The 22,042-nt window shown below is 40.1% G+C and overlaps 1 protein-coding gene across 1 annotated transcript; it reads right to left on the reverse strand.

Annotated features, from left to right (window-relative positions):
• Positions 1-16,454: 16,454 nt before the first annotated feature.
• lrrc3 (leucine rich repeat containing 3) lies at positions 16,455-21,674 on the reverse strand. Its single transcript, XM_015045152.1, has 2 exons — positions 20,753-21,674; positions 16,455-20,137 (listed from the first exon to the last, which is right to left on the reverse strand). Exon 2 carries the CDS (start codon positions 19,887-19,889, stop codon positions 19,119-19,121), a length of 771 nt encoding a protein of 256 aa, XP_014900638.1. The 5' UTR covers positions 19,890-20,137; positions 20,753-21,674; the 3' UTR covers positions 16,455-19,118.
• Positions 21,675-22,042: the final 368 nt, after the last annotated feature.

Genomic DNA, 22,042 nt, shown 5'->3' on the forward strand with positions numbered 1-22,042 from the left:
ATGCTACACAGCATGCTATTTAGCACAAGCTAATGCTAAATGCTACACCAACATGCTATTTAACGCAAGCTAACGCTAAATACTACACCAACATGCTATTTAACGCAAGCTAATGCTAAATGCTACACAACATGCTGTTTAGCGCAAGCTAGTGCTAAATGCTACACCAACATGCTATTTAGCACAAGCTAATGCTAAATGCTACACCAACATGCTATTTAGCGCAAGCTAACTCTAAATGCTACACTAACATGCTATTTAACGCAAGCTAACTCTAAATGCTACACCAACATGCTATTTAACGCAAGCTAACGCTAAATGCTACACAACATGCTATTCAGCGCAAGCTAACGCTAAATGCTACACCAACATGCTATTTAGCACAAGATAATGCTAAATGCTACACCAACATGGTTTTTAGCGCAAGCTAACGCTAAATGCTACCCCATCATGGCATTTGTTGGACGTTAATGCTAAAGCACTACACCAACATGCTGTTTAGCAGAAGCTAATGCTAAAGTGGAACTGCTGTGTAAACAGCTTTCAGACTAAAAAATAAGATCATGAATTGTAAAAGTCTAATTACCCGAGACCCAAAACTTTAACAGATGTTTAACTTTATTCAACTGACTATGTACATGAGCTAGCTAGCTCACAGCTAGCTGAATATTTAGCTTGTTACTAAATATTTAGTTTGAAACATGGTGGAACTGACTTTGAAAAATTAACCCTTGTTTTTCCTGTTATGACAACATGGATTATTGTTCATTTTGACTGAGTAACTTTACAAAAGGCTAATCTTTACTGTAAAGCTTGAGTACGGTGGCTTGTAAAGTCCAAAAACTCTTTATTTCCTGTAGTTGGTTCAGATCAGTCTTTAACATTTAATTACGGTTGAGTGCTAACTTGATTTCATTTTGGATGAATTTGAAAGACTTTTATTGTGTATTTCATAGATTTATTAATTCAAAGTGTTTCAGTGGCTCTGTGCTGAGCATTAGTGTCGGGGAGTTATCGGTGCTTCCTCTTCCTACTCCTCATCCTCGCCCTTATCTCCCCAGCATGGCTGCAGTTCTGCCTCACCGCATCAATTTTATCCATGAAAGCAACTTTATGGTTTTTAAAATTACTTTAAAAAAACTTCTTAGATCCCTAATCTGGTTTGTATCCGGTGAAAAGGGCTGGGGGGAATAATGGTGGTTCTGAAGTGAGGGCCTGGCTGTCGTGTACTGGTTTGATCGGGCCGTCGGATAACGGGAAGAGGCTGCAAGCCGCAGCGTCGCTATAAATAATTCCTCTTTCAGATCGGACCGTTTATAGCTCCAACATTCAGGAACCACGACCAGCGTCTTTCCTGTGTGTTTCTCCACGGCGCACACTTCGAGTTTCCCTCCACTTTCCCAACAGAAATGTTTGACTTTTTTCCCAGAATGCTTTGTGAACGCAAAGCTCACATTTATTTATTTTAGAAATGGATCATCTTTTTCCACTGTATTATAAGTAAAGAGGCTTTTCCATGGCAACAATAACATCCTGAAAGTTCCCGCGTTCGCTCTCTCCTCCAAGTTCACAATGGAGGAAAAATCTGACTCTTAGCGCTGAAGACACAGCAGGGGGTCATGGCTGATATTTGTAGGAACCATCAGATGTTCATGGTGAGAGGAAACGAGGCTGATGATGCCTCCATCTTCACTCAGGAAGGCTTCTTAAAAATTATTTTATTTCTTTTTACTAGTTTTTATGTCAAAACCCACTTGATTTATCTAAGTTATTAAGTATTAAAACAAAAAATTTGGTGAGTTCATGAATATTTCTACTCTGGCAAAACGCATCACGATGTTTCATATCAATCTATTGATAATTATTGATTAGTTTTCTGGAATATCTAAAATACTGCCACACTGGTGACATGACATTTCCTGTTTCATCCACTGTTTTCACTCCAAACTGTTTGTTTTATTATTTTAAGAAGTTAAAACCGTAAACTGCTGCTGCGCAGGTACCCAGCAGGTTGTTGCTAGGCGACCAAAGAGTGCGAGAGTCGGTTGATTCCACCAGCCTAGCTTAGCTAACTGGCAGCTAAAGCTAATGCTGTGCGGTTCCTCATCAGGGTTCAATAAAGTTACAAAAAAAGGCTTATTTTTGAATTTTGTATTTTAAAAACAAAAATCTCAGAAAAGAGTTCACACAGTTTGTACGTACTTTAGGAATCCGTTACGTTTTTCGTATGAAGCTGCTCCATGTTGTACGAACTCTTCCTGTTCAGATCGGAGGCAGCTTGTCCTCCTACGGGTCGATCCTGACAGCAGCCATCTTGTTAATAAATCTTCTCCTTGCATGTTGGTTAAGGGAGTCCACACATTTTCCTGTTGTTGGTCTGGGAGCCATGGGTCTGCTGTGCTTTACGCTGCGCTTGCCTACCAAGATGGCGTGGATAACGTCCGGTTCAGACTTGTGGGAACTGTGTATTACAAGAATAAAATTATCAGAAAGTTGAAATAATATTGCCATAATACTGAGTTTATTCTCATAAATGTTTAAATTTTTCTCAGAAAGGCCGTGTTCTCCGTCTTAGGACGTCATCAGGGACGTGAGTCAGACGTTTCTTGATGCTGAGGGTCAGTCCTGAGTTTCCTCCTGCTGTCGTTGAGGGAACACCTGAGCAGCTCGGGTCTGACATAAATATCTCCGCTCCAGTCATTTCAGAGCGGCGGTGCCAAATGGGGCAGAGAAACGGGTCAGCTGCAGGTTTCTCTCTCCGTTCCAAACCGATGAACAACCCTATCAGACGCTTTAATTAGCCTGCTGAATGAACCAACATGCTGTCACTGAAATGTGTTTTCACGCAGCCGACATGAGGTCGCATTAAGCCGTCCGACTGCGGCGCACAATGGAGACAGATACGGCGGCAAACGGGCCTTTTGTCCCAGTTTTCCATCACGGAGGGGAGACGCGCGCAACCCGACGTCTGATTGGAGGTTTCTCCTGAATGTAGCCGCGTTTATTAGAGCCTCCAAATGGAGCGAAAACAAAAGGCTGCTGGTCATTTACTGAGGCTAAGAGGACATCAGAAAAAACACCGTTTGTTTCTCACTGCAAGTGCTGCAAAAACTAAACATGTCAGTTTTCATTTTAAGAATTTATTTTTGCTAATGTCAGACAATCTGGCTGACAGCTGCAGAAAACAAAGGGAAAGTATTACATAAAATTTAATCTGTATTTCAGCAGCAAGGCAGTTCAAAGCCCTTTACATCATAACACAAAGGCAACAATTGAGAAAACCTGTAAAGATCTCACACATCACAGTGTTGGTCAATGTTTCATTTATGATTTAAAAGCATCAATAACCAGGTTGGGTTTTACTCTTTAAAGAAATTCAGTGTTTCGGCTGTTAAGATGTTTTATTGGTGACAGAGAAGACTGGTGATGTTTACGGCGCATGTAATTTCCACTAAGCTAGCACTTTACTAATGTTAGCTATTGGATAAAATCAGATCCAGTCTGTTCCACAGAAATCAATCATTTCTGGACTCTCTGGACCAACAGAGGTGCGTTTTGTTACCACGCTAACAGTTTTAGCTAAATCAATCGTTTAAAAATCTTTCCATCCGAGTATCAGTTGAACTGCTCTGAACCAGTTTCTTATTGGATGAATGTTCCCTGATTTCAAAACTTTGTCTAAAGTGTTTGTAACTCCAGTTTCCAGTGCAGCATCATTTGATGAGCAGGAAGTTGTTGTGATTTAAGTGAAATCCTTTAATTTAATTGTTTATGTGACGTTATTGGAGCCAGATCTGGTGGTTTTTGACACTGCGGAGAAAAAGTTAAATGTATTTATCTGGTTGATGTGATGAGATGATGTGGATTCTCCGTTTAGCTTGTTGAATATTAATTGAAACAAATTAAAATGAAACGGAGTCAAACTTTTTCCAATTATTGGGGCATAAATTCAGGAACTGCTAAAACGATGAGTGAGGCTTGAAGCTTCCTTTCCTCCTAACACTTTATCTGTTTGTCTACATTTTCCTTCCACTTAACTTTCCATTAGATACTCCTCTCTTCTGTAGCAGTCTGATATAATTTTCTGATTTGAGTTTTGATTTTCTGTAAGCATCAAAATATAAACTATAAACTATATTTACCGCATTTCTTTTTATCAGCAGTTGTCTGATTGTCCGCCTCACATGAAAGATGATCAAATGTTTTCAGTCCAAAATCATTAAGTTTTGGGCTTTTTTTAACTTTTCATTCTCCTTTCAAAACAAATTATTCAGTCTGGTGGGATGCAGACGCTGCAGCAGATTGACTCGTTTCCAAAGCGGAGATGTGATCGTGGAGCGCAGTCTGATCATTAGTCCTTTTGTTTCCATGTTGGGGGTTACGGCTGAAGTTATTTTCAGGGAGTTTCATATTTTATTGCTTCGCTAAATGAGCCACACTCTTCAGGATGGCTGTCCGTCTGTCCAAACGGCTTCACGCTTTCTAACCTTAAAACCCATTAATCCCAGGGAACGTTGGCGCCGACTCAGAGGGGCAGGTGGAGGCGACCTGCAGTTACAGAGCGAAGTTTAACACCAGCGTTTCGCTGCACTAACCTGGTCTGGAAACAACCAGGAGGAGTTTCTTTGAACAACAAGCATGGAGACGTTTTCATCTGTCAAATAAGATTTGCTCAAGTTTAAAAGATCATGCCTGTTTGGGGGAAAATAAATGATTGATTTATCTGGTTGGTATGTATATTTTTAAATCAATTGACTTGTCAAATTATATATATTGGGCCTTTTTCTGTGCTGGTCTCTTCATTACCAGTTTACCTAGTCGCCACACACACACACACACACACACACACACACACACACACACACACACACAGAGACTCTCTCTGTCTGTTCTCTGGTTTTTATTGTCTGTTAGCAGCTCATTGTTACACCTGGCTGCAGTAAAACTGTAAAGTTTGATTAATTGAGAAAGAAGAAGGCAGAAAGCCTCCTGTGTGAGTTCAGGCTGATGTGTTTTGGTCAATAAATCGACCCTGCTGTGTCCCGGGACAAGGACAACAGCGCAGTGAAACACTGTAGTGGAGCTAAAACTTTTAAAAGTCACCATATTTCCACTCATGTTTGGTTTATGTGAGAAATTCTGTTTATTTGCATGCAGACGTCATTGAGATCTGCAAAGACTTGAAACAGAATCCGTTCTGTCTGAAACGAACGTCTTTCCAGATCAGATTGTTTTATACGAGCTGCACAGACAGAAGTTGATCCATTTGTTTTTTCCTAAATGTGATTAAATCTGTGAAATCTGCTGTGTGTGTGCTGGGATGAACTGGTGAACAGCAGAGGCCTCCGGTCCTCCAGGGGGCGCCGCAGTCTGACGGTTGATTTCATTAAGATGTGGAACATTGCTGGGATCCGTGTTAAAACGCTCAAACGGCATCAGGCGACGCCAAGATGGAGACGGATTTAAACAGATTTTCAATTCATTAAACAGGCCAAAACCTTTCAAATGAAGTTTCCTTTGAATAAAAATACACTGAAAGTAATTTGGGGGAAAAAAGAAGAGAAATAGAAAACAACCAACTGAAGCAAAACTTTAGTACTAATCTGCTACTTCATATGCCAACGGGTCATGAATCTGCTGATAGCTTAGCTGCTAACTCTTTGTTTAGCGCTTCTGCTAACTTTGGAAAAGTTTGGAGGATTTCATTTCCCCTGAATTAATTTATCATAAGGCTGTAATTTACTTGGATGTTTTGTAAAGTTTCAGTTGAATGAAGTTGAACGTCTGTGTTGAAGTTTCCTGTTAAGGATTCTTCAAGTCTTTAGACATTCATGCTCTTATTCTGAAGTGAAGAATAAGAGCAACATTGTGTTTAGCAGCTTTAGCTTCCACTAAATACAATGACCTTATAATTAATTATAGTCCTAAATGTCAACATAGGTAATTATTTACCGTGTAATCATCACGTCTGAGTAAATAACGATTTAATCAGACAGAAACAAAATTCAGATATTTTAAAGAACAAAACAGAAATGAGCAAAACGTATTTTTGTCTAGTTTTTAGTACAAATACTTGGTTCACTTGAAATAAGGCACAATTAATTTGCAAGCAACTTTTCAGCAAGAAATGGGAGCTTTTGGTCAGAAGTTCCTTATTTTTGATGAAAAATGTGTTTAATTTTGTTCAGTAAGTGAAATAATCTGCAGTGGAACTTCAGTATTTCCTAAAATAAGTAAATATTGAAGGAAAACACTTCATGAACCAGACGAAACACAGATTCATGCTGAATGAAACCACCTACACTGGAAGGAGGTAATAACCGAGGATGATGATATTTCTCATCTCCACCATCTTGTCCGGCCTCATAAATCCCGACATCGCTGACATCGTGTTGGTCACAGCGGTGGTTCAATCTGACGCCAGCCCATCATGGCCTTGGGCTGCTTGGACTCAGATGCATAATTCAGAGCAGAAGAAGAACCGGGTGTCATGAGTGAGACGCTGCGATGTCAGCCACAGAAATAATAACAGGAAGGAGCAGGAACGGCGGCCGGCTGCCACTTCCTGCTGAACGAACGAACCGTTTCAACGAAGTATCAAACACTCAGAAAGAAAACAAGTTTTTATTAAACTGATCTCCAACAAAAGCTGAAAAATTAGGTTTTTAAGTGATATTTTTGAAGAGCGTTTAAATGTTTATTGATTTGTTTGTAATCTGTCACAGGATTACAGATTAAATGTACTGGAAGCAGCTCTGTGTCGTCATACTGGTGAGGATCAGGGTGTTTTATTGGGCCAGATTTGAATTTAAACTCATTTTAATGGGTTTTAGTTCAGTTTGTTACAAAATGTTCTGATCCAACTCAGAAAATTAAATTATTGTAGACATGTTTATATGTAGTTGAGCTACTTAATTCAGTGTAGATGGACTGAATAAATGGACTGAACTTATATTTTTACAGTGTAAAAGCCATATATACATACAGATTTTTATTCATTCACAGAGTTGTATTCAAACATGACAGAAAGTTGAGTGGAAGGAAAACATGCAGGAGGGACAGAGATACCTTAACATCTGTTCAGAAGTTCCTTAAATAGAAGCTTTCTGACAGCATGAAGTAGGCAGATTTCAAAAACAAAACGTTTCATTCAGACATGAAAAAGATTAAATGAGAAACAAATATTAATATTTAGTTTACTAACTAAATATTTAGTGAATAAACTAAGTTGGAAAATTAAATATTTTACTGGCTAAATATTTAATTTGGAGCCAAATATTTAGTTTAGAGCTAAATCTTTACCAATTTGATATTTAGTAAACATTTGGTACCAACTAAATACCCAATTATTTAGTTTGGAGCTAAATATTTGGTAAAATAAGTTAAAATTTTTAGTTTGAAACTGTGACCTTTTTAAATGACTAACGTGAAAACGCAGCAGTGAAATATAAACCGTTTTTTTTTTCTTATGTCAGATTAAATAAACCAAATTGTTGCAGTTAATGTTTTACAGTGTAATTTTACAAAATGTAAAGTTTACATTTTGTAAAGTGTTTCTGTTTCTGGCAGCAGAAATTTAAAAAGCTTTCAGTCAAGCACATTTAAATAATTAGGTAAGACAAAAAAATCCTAAAATGAAGTTTTTTGAATGTCCTAGTCAAAGTCCAGACAAATGAAGGTGAATGTTGGTCCATGTTTCTTCCATGTAGATGGTTGTATAATGTGAAGCGTGTTCTGTTCGGCCAGGATAAGCTCCTGGGTCCGACCTGGCGGCGTGATGAGCGCCTGCGAGTTGCTGCGTCTTGCGCTTTGTTCTCCCCCTGCGCCCATCTCCTCGTCTGAATGTCCCTGTTTTATAAAATCCATTAAGCAGCCGTTGCTCTGCAGCGGGTCACCTCCTCCACTGAAAGCCTGATTTACTGCTTCACGCTGCCTGTCAGCTCCTGACATCATGTTATTGAAACTCCGTATTGATTTAAAAGCCGTGCCCTCCAAAATCTGAAGTCATGTATGGAAAACGTTCACAGGCACTTATCAGACAGCTATTAATCTCCACAGAAGGGAGGGAGTGACTGCTGGAGCCGGAGGGCTGGAGGCAGCGCTAGAAAATTATTTATCTTGGGGAAAACTTTCCACTCACCAATCAATACCTTTCATGCAGCTGGTTGAATATGAACGCGTTGCAGCCGCGTGCCAGGCCATCAGTCCTGATCAACTGGGATAATCAATCAATGGACCCGCAGAGGTGGAAAGGATGCTAGCTGTTAGCTGCAGCAGGCGGCTAACTGAGGTGAAAGTTTATTCTGCAAAAACTGAAAATATTACCAAGTATTTTTGTCTAGTTTTTAGTGAAAATATCTTTATATACTTAAAATAAGAAAAAACTACTTTAAAATTGACTTTTCAGGAGCTTTAGTCCATAATTATTTAATATTGATGGAAAATGTCATTTAATTTGGGACTTTATAACTTTTCTCAAAACCAACTAGAACTTTGTCCTTCAATGTTAAATTATTGATTTACAAAAATACAAAACTGCAAAGATATTTTGTTTTTGCAGTGTAATAGGGGCTGAAAGTTTGTATGGAACAGAAAACTGCAAAACATCCAAGTGAGACATTTTTTTGCACACATTTTCTGTTTATATGTAGTCTGTGTATTAATGTTTTCATATTTTTCTAGTTTAGCTTGTATGGTGTTTTTATTGCAATATATTAAAGTTGTTTACTTATTTATTGCTGAAAGTCACAAAAAAATCTAGAAAAAGATGATCAGCCTGAAAAAGAAAATACTGAAGTGTGCTACACTTTTTCTTAGTGATAAAAATACTGAAGCATTAAATGAAAATTAAGTTAAAGGAAGTTGTATGTGCTTAATGTTTTAAAAAGTTAACGTACTAAAATCAAGTTAAAAACTCGCTCTGTTACTAGCGCGTTAGCAGAAGTGTGCTCACTGCTAGCTGATGATGCAGTTAGCAGGTAAAAATAAAACAATTCTATCAATTACAATTGAAAGAAAAACACAAAAGCACTAAATCATGAAGTTAGCAGAAGCTAAATGCTAACATGCTAAACGAAAAATTACCTCAAAAGCTAGCCCTGCTACTAGCGGGTTAGCGGAAGTGTTACCACTACTGGGTAAGCTAATATTTTAACCATTAAAGCCAGATTATGTTTAATAATGCAGATTACAATAATCCAGACTATGTTTAATGCTTTATTTACATGAGCATGCTTTAGATCTGAGACAAAGAATTAGCTGCAACAACAAAAATCAAATGTAATTTCAGACCAAATTTCAACAACAGATGCAACATTTCTTAGAATACATGCACTTATAAACTTATAATTCATGCTTTAGGAAATCATTTCTCTTGCACCGTCATTCCACCGTTTTTAAATCATGAATCGTGGCTTTTGTGAGTCTGAGTGTCTGAAACCATCCAGGACTTGATGATCTGTGACACTGGACAGATTTTGACATGCGGTCGCTTGTCGCCATGTTCAAGGACGTGATGATGCGCCTGGACACGTTCACCATTTCAGGAAATCAAACTGCGACCTTTCTTGGCAGCGGCCTCGCCACCTGCTACCAACGCCCTCCAAACGGCGCCGGCTGCCCAAACCTGGGCGAGCCGGGGTCACAGCGAGACACAAACCGCCTCAAACTGTGAACAGTCACGTCTTTTACCGCCGGGGAAAACCTCCGCCTTTCAACTTTGGACTCCGTTTGCTTCTGTGGAGGAAGTTATAAGTGTTGAATGAATAATCTGTGAATATTTGATGAACGAGCGTCTCTTTGTGGATATGTACAGATTTAGCATGCCGGTATATCGTAGTGCAAAAAAGAGAAAGTCCTCACTTTCCCTTCTAAGCTTGTCTGCTTTGTGAAAGCAGCAGCTGCTGATCGAATCTTTGAATTAACTGATTATTACCAACTACAAAGCAGGAGTTTGGTTTTCCCAGCCACCTTTTGGAGAATGCAGGTTTGTGATCACAACGCCAAGACAGATATGGATATGCTAGCCGCTAATCTGGGATTAGCTTTTGGGTGACGTTTATAAAATCTGCAGGCAAAAATTAACAACTTTAGCTTTAAAAATTTATGTTTTTATAAGAGGAGAAACATTAATTTTTACTTGTTGTTCAATAACTTTTCAGTTTCAAACTAAATATTTAGCTTTTGAATATTTAGTTAGCAAGTTCAATATTTAGCTAGCAATCTAGGTATGTAGTTTGAGGCTAAATATGTAGCTTGCTAAGTAAACACTTAGCTCCAAACTAAATATTTAGTTGCAAACAACATATTTAGTTTCAAGCTAAATATGTATTTACCAAGCTAAATATTTAGCTTACAAGTATTCAGTTAGTAAGCTAAGAATGTAGCTAGACTAAATATTTAGCTTCAGACTAAGTATTTGGAGACAACATAGTTAGTTTAGAAACAAAGATTTATCAAGCTAAATATTTAGCTAGCAAGTTAAATATTCTCTTATCAAAATATTTAGTTTGACGATAAACATTTAGCTTGCTAGGTAAATATTTAGCCTCAAACAAAACATGTATCAAATATGTTAACAAGCTAAACATTTAGTTAGCATAGCAACTATTTAGCTTCCTAACTATTTAGTTCAGAGCCAAATATTTAGTTTCTAAGCTACCTATTTTGGTTGGTAATAAAATAATTATGTTCAAACTGACATTTAAAAATGAATGAACAACACGGTAAAAATACTTTAAAAAGTAAATATTTTATTTTTGTGTGGATAAAAGTTGAGTCCCAAAACCTCAGAGCTTTTCAACTCTTTCACATTTTGTCCTTTTTACATCTGAAATTGTGCTGCTTTGAGATCCTTTAGCCTACTTCCTGTTGTCAGAGTCTGCAGTTATAAAGTTTTTACTGAAAACTTTTGACCATTTTTAATTCCTTTCTAAGAAAAGTTGAGGTTTGCAGAAGGTCCAAATGGCAACCGGTTGGAAAGCCGAGGCGACGTGCAACCAGGTTCATTGCTCTACATGTTTATCACAAATGATTACGGCCTTCGTTGAGGTGCAGAGCGGTAAGCTCATGACAGAGAGGATCAGGCCCAGCAGGGGGGCTGTCACTTATAGCGGCCATTAGCCAGCGGCTTCACTCGGCCCCAGCATGGCGGCGGTTCAGCGGGGAATTAAAGCCTCAGTGCTACTGTTAAACGTAATTACTTTGTTCAGGTAGACGGGGAAAGGAATCAATATGTGGAAAAGAATTGCATTATAATTAGTTCCCCGACTCTATGGGACAACTTTCACCACTTCCTGAACCACAGCAGCAACTTTTTATCAAACTTCACCCAAATCTGGGTTTCTGTTTGCGTTAGCTTCAACAAGAATCAGTCATGTTAACCACAAAACAGCCGGCCAAATATTTTCACCACTTCTCCCCATGAAAACGCTAATCTGGATTTTCTCTTTAGCCCAGTTAGCTTCTCCTAAGGTAAACTTAGCTTAGGAGAAGCTAACTTAGCTTCCTACGATAGTTTCAGAAATGCACCAGAATGTGTATTTATGTATTAAAGACAAACTATATACAGTAAGTGACAATAAAACTGAAAACACAGCAGGACATTTATTAGGTACATTATCTGCAATATTCATTCCAACTGGCACTTTGTCTTGAAAACGTCCGAGCGTATTACCATTATGCTACACCATTGTTTAAGTACAATACGGTGAAATAATAAATAACAGACATTTTCTCTTAGACGGGATAATGAAGGCGATTTTATTTATTACATTCTAGTTTTCATTCAGAATTAAAACACTTTTTCAAGAACTGTCTCCATCTTTATGCGCTGATCCCAAATTCCAAAACAGATTTCAGCACTACTGGCATTCCGTACGTACTACCTTAAAGACCTTATGGGATTGTATTCTCCTGTTTTACCAATTTTTGTTAAATGTTGAGTGTGTCAGCATTTCTACAGAGGATGATTGTTTTGGGTGATGCAGCTTACAGCAGAGCTGCGTTACTTTGGATAACGTGGCCACATGTTTAATGGCTCTGGAGGTCATGACCTCTGCTGGCTGCAGCTCTGCTGGAGGAACTGAGCAGCATCATGTTGAGCATGCAGCAGCGGCGATGCCAGGGTCGATGCTGGAGGCGCTCAGTGGGGTTACGCTGCGTCCTGCGCATTAATACTTGGAGCAACATTAGTATTTGAGGCTTGTTTTATGGACAGATTTACATTTTCTCCTCTGACCTCCGAATACGTCACTCAGAGAGGCTGAGGTTTAAGATGAGCTGCATGTTTTTACTTGATATATCAGGAAAACATGTAAAATCTGACGCTGTGTTGCTTTATGCAGGAGATCTGTGTCCGTTCGTAAAGTTACACTGTAAAAATTAACAAATAATTTGGATTATTTGACCAGTGGTTAAAAAAACAAACTGCTCTGCAAACCGCCTCTCTGGACTCGGAACCGGCTGACCGGACGTGTTTCTGTGCCAGAATCATTAGTAAAAGCAAAGCAGCTGCAGAAAGCGAAACCTGATCCAGCAGCAGGGAGGAGAGCAAAGGCTGTAATTACGCTGGAACCTCTGGTCTTTGAATGGGCCGTTCTGCAGGCTCGCCCCGCTCCCTGTAATGAGTGTTTCATCGATCGGACCGGCTGGTTCTGGGCCAGCAGAACGCCTCTGTGAGGCTTTTTACTTTCAGGTTTGTTCTGGATGTTCACAAATGTACAGAGAGCAAGTCGAGAGCCAGTTAGGAGGTTCAAACCTGCCGTTGACCCAGAAAGACCTGATTCATAAAACTGATCAGCAAAGACGGGAAAAAAGTCAAACACTGAAGATACAATCAGCTGCTGGGTCTATGCAGGTTACAAGGTCGGGTTCTGGTCGGCGTTTCCGTCACGGCATTAAAACAATTTACTATTCAATAGTTTAATGTGAGATGGAAGGAAAATAATCCAAGATTTTCAAAAACTTAAGTCTGGAAGGTGCCGAGGATATTTTTATTCATCTCTTTTCACGCTCCTCCTTTTCAGTTGACTCCGGTCCGCCTCTCCAGAGAGTCCGGTTCGGTTGGTGAGGTGTGAACGGCAACCGAACTACAAACCTCCGTCTGGGTTCGGTTGGAGCGAACTCTGGTTCGGTTTGAATGGGAACACTAAGCGCATCCAAGCAGGAAGTGGATTCCAGAGCAGGGAATTCTGGGTAAATGCATCCAAAACAAACACACTAGCTTAGCAGCAGCTAGCAGGAGAAACGGCTCGTGGTTGTTATGTTGGTAATTTAACATTATATTCCCATAAAACTCATTTTTTAGTCCCTCTGTCATGTTTTAAAAGTTAAAATCAGCTTAACAGCTTAGAGAAAACACTTTATTTTATAATAAGGTTTAACAAACGAGACAATAAATGCCTCAGATAAGAGCAGAAACAGTCGATAAAAATTCAAACTAAAAGCTTGTCTAATATAAAAACTTCTTCTGCATTTTGCAGAAATGAAAACCTCCAATAAAAATAAACAAAGTAAAGAATCTCATTCAGAAAACGCCTGAAAGGAGCAAAATGTCTCCAAATTGGGGTCATGTTGGGGTCGCGCCGGAAGCATAATGTGGAAACAAGTGAGGAAAAAAGCGAGATGCCTGAGCGAGGCTGATAAAATAACGAAGAGTTTTAAAAAACAAGTTCATGTTTTAAACTGCATATATTTTTACATTTCTACCTGAAATTACAGCTGAAGCGCATCAGGGATGGAGAAAACCTCCTGCATTTGGATCCATCCTGGTTCTGACCCGTTTTTCAGACACGAACCAGCAGAACCAGCTGAAACTGGATCTTCATCTTCATGAAAATGTTTAAAAAGTCCTTCTGGCAAAACGGAAAGAAAACTCACAATATAAATGTAATCTCTGAATGTTTGACAGTAAAAACCTCAATAAATCCCCCAACATTCAGCTCAAAGTGAAACAAATCAATAAAATCAATAAAATCAATGATTAAGTTTCAGATTCCGTCTTGAAATGTTTTAATTTGGCATTTAGTTTCCCCAACCCGTCTTTCAGAGACATTTTGCTTTTATTTGCTCTCAAAATATAAGTTTATTTACATCCCATCATGTAAATGTTAGTTTTACAAAATAAATAATTTACATTTTCCTTAATGCATTTAGATATTTATGTTTATTTTTTCTATGTTTCTTGTTTTTACAGAATATTATTACTAAGAAAACATAAAATTATCAGAATAAAGTCATAATATTACGAGAACATTACAGTTGTCATAGTATTGGTTATTTTTTAAATTGCAAAGTAAATTTGTTAATTTATTTTTAAAAATTAAGAGGAAACTAACTGCAGGAAATGTTTGTTAGCTCTGCGATTAGCGTGTTAGCCTAGCATTGTTGAAGGATTTACATAAATCAGGCTGAATAAAATCCTGACGTACTTTATGGGACTCCAAATGAGAAACGATGATCAGTACAAACATAAAATAAAATCAGGCTTTGAATTGTGTTGGAGAAACTTTTTATTTTGCTGGTCCACAAAAATAAAAACAAAGTAATTATTGGAATAAATAGAAAACAGGAATGAAAGGAGGCCTTTCGTTCCCCAGATAATAATCAGACCAGCCAAAGTCTGTAAAGACGTCAATTTACTTTATAACGTACATAACAAAGTATCAAAGACAGCATTTAACCAATTAACAGAGAAAAACAGAGAATATGTAACATGACTGTTTAAACTGCACAGACTGACAGACGGGACACAGAAAGTGAAATTAGTGTTGATTCATCATAAATGATTAGTTTGCATTTATTTAAACAACTATGCAGGTCGGCACATGACAGCAGGTACAGTTAGAGCACAAAAAACACGAAACGTTTCAGGACGTTTTCCGCCTCTGACGGCTGCAGTGCACAGTGCTGCGGTGCAGAAACCCAGAGGAAAGGCACTTAGACACAAAAACTCCCAGATTACGACCCCAGAAACACTAAAACCACCTGGCAAAAACATCAGAAACGACGATGAGCTGGAATTTATGTTTGAGTTTATTCATCAAGTCATCAACCAGCTTTGATTTTCTCCGTTTTTATTTTTACTCAACGTTTCCAACTTAACTTCCAGTTTCAACAATATTGAAATATTTCAGTAATATAACCAAACAATTCAGGCTAAAGAGAAAATGACATGGAGGTCTAACAGTTTGGAAGAAGGAAACCATTTTTCAAGAAAAGCCACGAAAGTCGGAGCAAAATCTGAGACAAAAATCTGAATTTAAATAAATTCTTTGGACAGACTTGAGATAAAAATCTGTTTGCCACCAATCAAAGAAAACTTTCCAGGAAAATCATTAACATTAGTTTTGCATTAGCAACTAATGTGCGCTAAAGCACATGGTTTTTAGCTAATGCTAAAACGCTAACTTCTATTCAAATTATATCCCAGTGGTGGATATAATATAAATGGATTACATAACTCTAACTCTGAAGCACTAATGAAAAACATGGGTTCTGCTAGCATTAAAGCGCTAAGCAACATGGTGTTTAGCAGAAGCTAATGCTAAAGAACTAGCTTCATTCCAGATTAGCTGCCCCTCCGGTGGGGAGAGGCAGCAGCTAACTAAAAAGTTAGTTGCTCTGATCATGAACCAGTGATCAAAAACATTTGACCTGCTAACGCTACAGAGCTAAACCTTTAGCATTAGTATACTAAATAGTAGCACTAGCTACTAATGCTACAACGCTAACATCATTTCAAATTAGATCTTCCCTTTACGGACTACAAGCCTGGAGCAAAAATTTAATTTTGACATAATTTGCGTGTTTTCTGACGCCCCTAAGTATCGTATTTTGTTCTCTGCCGTCTGTGGTTTGATTTATTGCTGAATTTGATTTATTATAGTTTTAATATTGTTTCCATTTTATCTTTTTTTATTTTACTTCTAATTTACTTCTAATTTTACTTCAAAAAAGTCGATGCCCCCCCGTCACACGCGTCGTTTCAACCAGACAGTCATTTGTAATCCATAGGGGGAGGAGGGGCCGCAGAAAATGTTTGGAAACCACTGGGGGGGCGCAGAAGAAAAAGTTTGGGAACCACTGCTGTAGCTAATCGTGGAAGCTAATCCCGCTAAACGTTTTCAATGTTAAGAAAAAAAAAAAATTAGCTCTGCTACTGGCGCATTAGCACTGAGTGTAGCAGATGGCTTTTTTCCAACTAATTCACATTTTCATTTGCATATTTTGTTTAATCAATAAATCAGAGATAATTTGTGGTAAGTTGAAATAACATCCCTTCTCTTCTGGGCATAAATAATCATAATTAGTCATCAATATCTAAACATTTCTTTATAAAACCAGCTTTACTTGATGTCAAGTTAAATTTCGTGATTGCTGTGGAACGTAGCACAAATTAAAGAATATGAATGTTTGTGTGCCCAATCCGTCAGATTGTTTTTTTCTATACGTCGATTGTGGAGGAAAAATTATAGCAAATATTTCTAAGTTACGTCACAAAATCAGTGACTTTGATTGAGAAACAAATTTAAATCCTTCAGGGACTGTTAATTATTTATTCAAGACATTTATTTGTTTCCATATTTCCTGGTAATTTTGGCAGGATGAGTCCTCCATAGAATGACCGTTGAAGCATTTCTGGACTCAACATGAACATTTTAAGTTCTGCAGCCAAACGAGCAGCAGGTGAAGCAACCAGAATGACTTTTTTTAGATTTCCAGCTTTTCTTCTGGCATTTTCCTAAATCAATTTTTTTTACAATGTGATAAAATTAACGGTTCAGATCCAAACATCTGCTCATCTCTGCAGCTACAACAGATAAATCCTTCCTTTGCATAGACTCCAAATCATATTTATATTTAAATAAATATATTTCCACTTTATGGAAGTAAAACAGCAGCTAAAACCACATTAATCTTGCAAGGACACAGAATATTGGCAGTAAAAAATAAGAAATGGAGTCTTAGGCGGATAAAGTGGCCAGAGTGGCAGCTGTAAAAGAATCATCATGTCCTCCTGTTGTCCAGGTCAGCAGCTGTTTGCTTGTAATTTATGCACTAAGTCCAACATATTTGATATGCAGGAATTAAGCAGGTTCATACATTGGGAAACGTCCAAGGCTGTGGAGAGCGTTTGTATATATTACCACACATTAAAGCATTAAAACGTCAAATCCCAGCCTGGCAAAGACGTTTCTGAGACGTTTAGGATTTACTCTAAACCCAACGATGAAAAATCTCAATGATTTCAAAACGCATTAAAAAGAATAAAAAATCTGGAAACTTTAGCTTTTGTAAATGATCCGTTGGCTCCAGCGGGACACGAGGAGCTTCGTTTCTAAGAGCTCTCCGCTTTATTTCAAGCTTTGCTGTTTTATGCTAGCGTCTGGAGCGGCTCCATAAATTAGCGCGTAGCTCGTAAAATCGTCTTCACCTTGACTTTGGGACATCTGCGGCATAAATCAGCCGCAGCAAAGCGACCGGAGACTCCGGCCTTCCCCTCCACTTCCACGATTCAATCACATCACAGCATCAACAGAAATGTGTTCAGTAAAAATGCATCCCAACTAATGGGAAGGTTTATTTTGTGCTTTTCTTCTCCAGCTGTTATGACGCAGACATTTTGGTTGAACTTGGTTTAGAAATCAGAGATTATTCGTCATATTTCAGAATAAGAGCTGATAAACATTGAAAATGTTGGTTTTTGAAGCATTAGCATCTTTCTGAGTTAGCTAAAACACAACAATCTGTTTCATTCACAATAAATTCCCCAAATCATTTGCTGTAATGTCTGAGCTTCTTTCAGGAACCGTCAGCATTTATTTCGGCTCTTACATTTTCATTGAGGTCGTCATCAGATTATTTAATCTTCCTGACATGTTGCTCCTCATCAGCACTCGCCTGCAAAACGTTTCTCACTTAAAAGCAACAATAAAGTGCAATGAAGTGTCGTTTGCAAACACATCACTCAAAATTGACTCGATATGTAAAGAAACATCAACTTTTAATATGTTCGGTAATTATTACCCTTTAGCATAAATGCTGCCTCATACCTTCTGATCTTAGTTAGCCATGCTGTGCTAGCTTGATGAGCTAACAGCTTGATAAATTAGACTGGCAGCCAATCTGAACTTTTACATAATAGTTGCAAAGTGGATTAGATAAATTGTTCAGATTAAGGAATGTATTGGATTAAAGCACTGCTTCATGCAGCTTGAGCCCCTGGCAGATAAAGTGTTGATCTGAGTTGCATCCCATAATAACAGTAAAGCTGCTCCACGCCTGCTGGGAAGTTGCAGCTGCAGCAGAGTTTGATTCTGAGCTCATCCCTGCTTCTGCTTTCGCCGTCACACTGAGAAATGACACCTGGAGCTTTTGTTCCTGGAGTCGACAGCCAGACCATCAGGTGGACTGGAGGTTGTTTTCTAAAAAGTTTTATGTTCTTTAATAAAATACTTTTTTTCCTAACTTGTGCCATCTGCATATTTTCCTTGAGCTAATGTTTCAGTGCTGTAGGGTATCCAACATATTACCTGGCAGTGCTCACTGCTCAAAATGGCTGAATTTACAGGTAGCATTAGCTTCCACCAAGTACTGAGCTGGTTCAGCTCTTACAGGTTAGAAAGACGACCTCTTCAGAGGTTTTAGGGTCGTTTCCTTCAGTGGTTCTTGGTGCAGCGCCCCCACAGGCCAGGAGGGGAACATGTTGGTTTGACTCGGAACCACAGCAGCTGGAGGAGGAGCAGATGTTCTGGTTCCTAACAGAGTCTACTGGACCTCCAGGTGACAACAGTTTGATATCAACTGATTTGTTTTAAAAACCTCACACCCTGCAGCTACTCGGGGAAAAGTCCTCAACTCACAGGTTGAGATCGATTCTGGATTTTCCCTCCACCAAGAATCAAAGTGGATTATTAATGTGACCCAAGTAAAATACTCTGTGGGTTTGAATGTTGTGTTTGCAAACAGAGATTATGAGCCTTTATCATGACTGGTGGAAAATGTCAGGAGACTCAACCAACCCGAAAAGGTTCGTGGTGACCCCACCAGGACTGTTTTCCCAGAACTCTGCGTCCATCGCGGCGTATCTAGACGCTTCCTTCAGCTGTCGTCTCCTGTTAAAGAACCGTGCTGATGGTGTCAAAGTCCTTGCTGATCTGAGAGTTGCTGGGCAGTGACTTGAGGTACTCCAGGTGCCTCCTGGCGTCCTCCTGATTGTGTCTGACGTAGTAGATCACGTATACGATCACCATGGTGAACCAGCCGAACATGGTGACGAACATGGCCACGTCGGTCGTCTTGTGGTGGAAGTTGCAGAAGTTGATCCCTGAGTCCAGCACCTGGATGACGGGCTTGCCGGCGTACTCCTCCTGCACCGCCGTGTGGCAGATCACCTCGTTGACCGTCTCCGGGTCCAGCCGCAGCTCCCGCAGCACCTCCTGCAGCGTGCACTCGCAGTGCCACGGGTTGTTGGAGAGGCTGATTTTGGCCCGCAGCCGGGCGAACGCCTCCTTGGGGACGCTCTGGATGTGATTGTTGGATAGGTCCAGCACCAGCAGGCTGTCGGAGACGCCCAGGAAGGCGCCCATGTCCACCGTCTCGATGTCGTTGTTGGACAGGTCCAGCTCCTGCAGGTAGTGCAGCTCTCTGAAGGCGTGGTTGGGGATGTGGGTGATGTGGTTGGCCGCCAGAAGCAGGACGACTGTGTCTCTGGGGAGGTCTGGGGGGATCCTCTCCAGGTTGCGGGACATGCATTGGACCACCGTCAAGCCGTTCTTGTCCATGCAGTGGCAGCTGGAGGGACACGCCGCCACGGACGCGTTATGTAGGAGAATCGCGCCCCACAGCAGGGCGAAGCCAAGCATCCGAGGCCTCGCAGCGTCCTGCATACTCAGCAGGGACTTCCACAACGTCCTGTCAGGCAGAAGGCTTCATCATCCGGCCCGATGGTCTCCCTCATCAGATAAAATCAGCAGCTCATTTGTGGAACTGTGGACTCTTATCTTGAGATAATCCATTAAAATTGATTCCAACAGTCTCTTGATGCATGTTTCAACCAGAACATATTCCAGTGGGAAGCTGTAATCTCCAGATTAACACCAGGAAAAACGCCGGACTCCAAACATCGTGTCGTGTTCTGGAAAGAAAACAAAACAGTTATTATTTAAATCCAGACTCAACTCCTGTGTTGTTTTTTTTTCAATCTGCAGAGTTAATAGCATCCCACAGTGCTTGCAGAATGCATAATGTGATTAAGGAGAATGAATCCATTCGTCCAAATCTCATAAAGCAGCAGGCGGACTTACATGCAGGTCATCACCTGCGTTCTCTCATTCAATTAGGCCGGGCGTAATGCCTCGCCTGAGTCCTAATTACGTGATTTCACAGCTGGACCGAACGGAGCGAGCGCCTCCTCTCCCTGCAGCGCTCCCGTCTCTCCAGGACCGCCGCCTCCCAGATAAGAATAGCCAGAGACTAAATTTACTCGCTCTGTCCTGCAGGAGCGGCTCTCACAATGAACCCTGGCTGAGTCTGAGGTCATCCGCCGAGGATCTCCTCATCCAAACGGCTCCTACTGTAAGGTTTCTAACAGGAGCGGGGCGTCCTGCAGCTCCTATTCTGACTCTGCAGGAGGTAAAACACTAAAATCTCACCACTTTGACTTTAACTTCATTCAGTTGTAAGACTCGGGAATCATTTGTAGGAAGCAAAACGTTTCTGAAATGATTGAAAATCGTCTAAAGTTGCTCACCGTAACGAGTTGAAGCTTCTTCCTCCTCTTGACGGGAATGTTTGGAGTTCCTCTGGTTTTCCAGCTCCGGTGGGACGAGGCAGGATGAGTTTCGCCGTTTGTTTGGAGAGGAAATCCACTTCTTAAGCTCCGTTTGTCTCGTCTGCACTTGTTGAAAGCTGGAGCAGGTGGACGCGGGGCTTCGTCTCCCTGAGCCGAGCGCAGACTGGGCTGCCGTCCTCCTCCTCCCTCTGCCTGCTGCACCTCCCTCTCTGTCTCCTCCTCCTCCTCCTCCAATCATCCCCACTCAGAGGAACCCGGAGCGCCGGGACCGCCGAGCCGCTTCTGTGGCGCCAACTTCTTTAAACTGATGGTTCAATTTGAAAGATTAGGTCTGCGCTGAGTTATTGATTATTCCAGCTGCTGTGAGAGGATCAAGATGTCAGCCTTCATATTAGCAGCTGATTTCTTTTGAACAGTTTCACATGAAAACTGAAATCAGCTCGTCACCATGCAGGACCTGTCCAGTCTGGATGTAATTTACTCAACATGCAAACTAGAGATGGGGATGGATGTGATTTGCAAGAGGCTGCCACATGCAGGCTGGCCACTAGAGGGCAGCAGTGATGGGAATAACAGATTAGAAACCTGTGAAACTAGATCTGAAATAAAATAATTGAATTTCCAGGTTTGTTTCTGCCGTAACCAGAGTTTCTCCAACAAAGACCCGGATTCTGAACATGTTGAGTGAATTCCCACCTTTTATAATGCAACTCCAGTCCGTTTGTCTAGAAAGTCCGGTTCGTTTGAGGAAGTGTGAACGCTAATCAAACTGGTCCGCCTACCAACCTCGGCTGAGTTCGGTTAAAGTGAACTCTGGTGCAGAACACCAAGAGGACCACAGACCGCTCCAAAAGCAGACAGTGGGCATTCTGGGTAAACGCAACCAAAGCAAACGCACTAGCTTAGCACTAGCAGGAGAAATGACTGTTTACCGCAGCATTGTTTTCATCTTTAAGCCGTTATGAGGCGCAGTGGGGGAACTTGAAGCTTCAGTAGTTCCTCAGCAGGCCGTTGCTTTGCATTGTGAATATTGATTTATTGCTCTGCAGGAAGAAAGTATTTTTTTTAAAAGAATTAGTGTCTTACTTAAAAAGTAAGACACTAATTCAGGTCATGTTTAGATATTCATGATTATCGTTATTTTGATTTATGTCCAGAAAATAAGGAAAATTTTAGCTCAACACAAATTAACTTCTGTTGCTCTCTGAAAGTAACTTTCTCTTTTTAATTCTGCGGTTTGTGGTTTTA

This window comes from Poecilia latipinna, unplaced genomic scaffold (assembly GCF_001443285.1).
Source record: "Poecilia latipinna isolate Pla-1442-1.1 unplaced genomic scaffold, P_latipinna-1.0 Scaffold709, whole genome shotgun sequence".
Taxonomy (NCBI): Eukaryota; Metazoa; Chordata; class Actinopteri; order Cyprinodontiformes; family Poeciliidae; genus Poecilia; species Poecilia latipinna.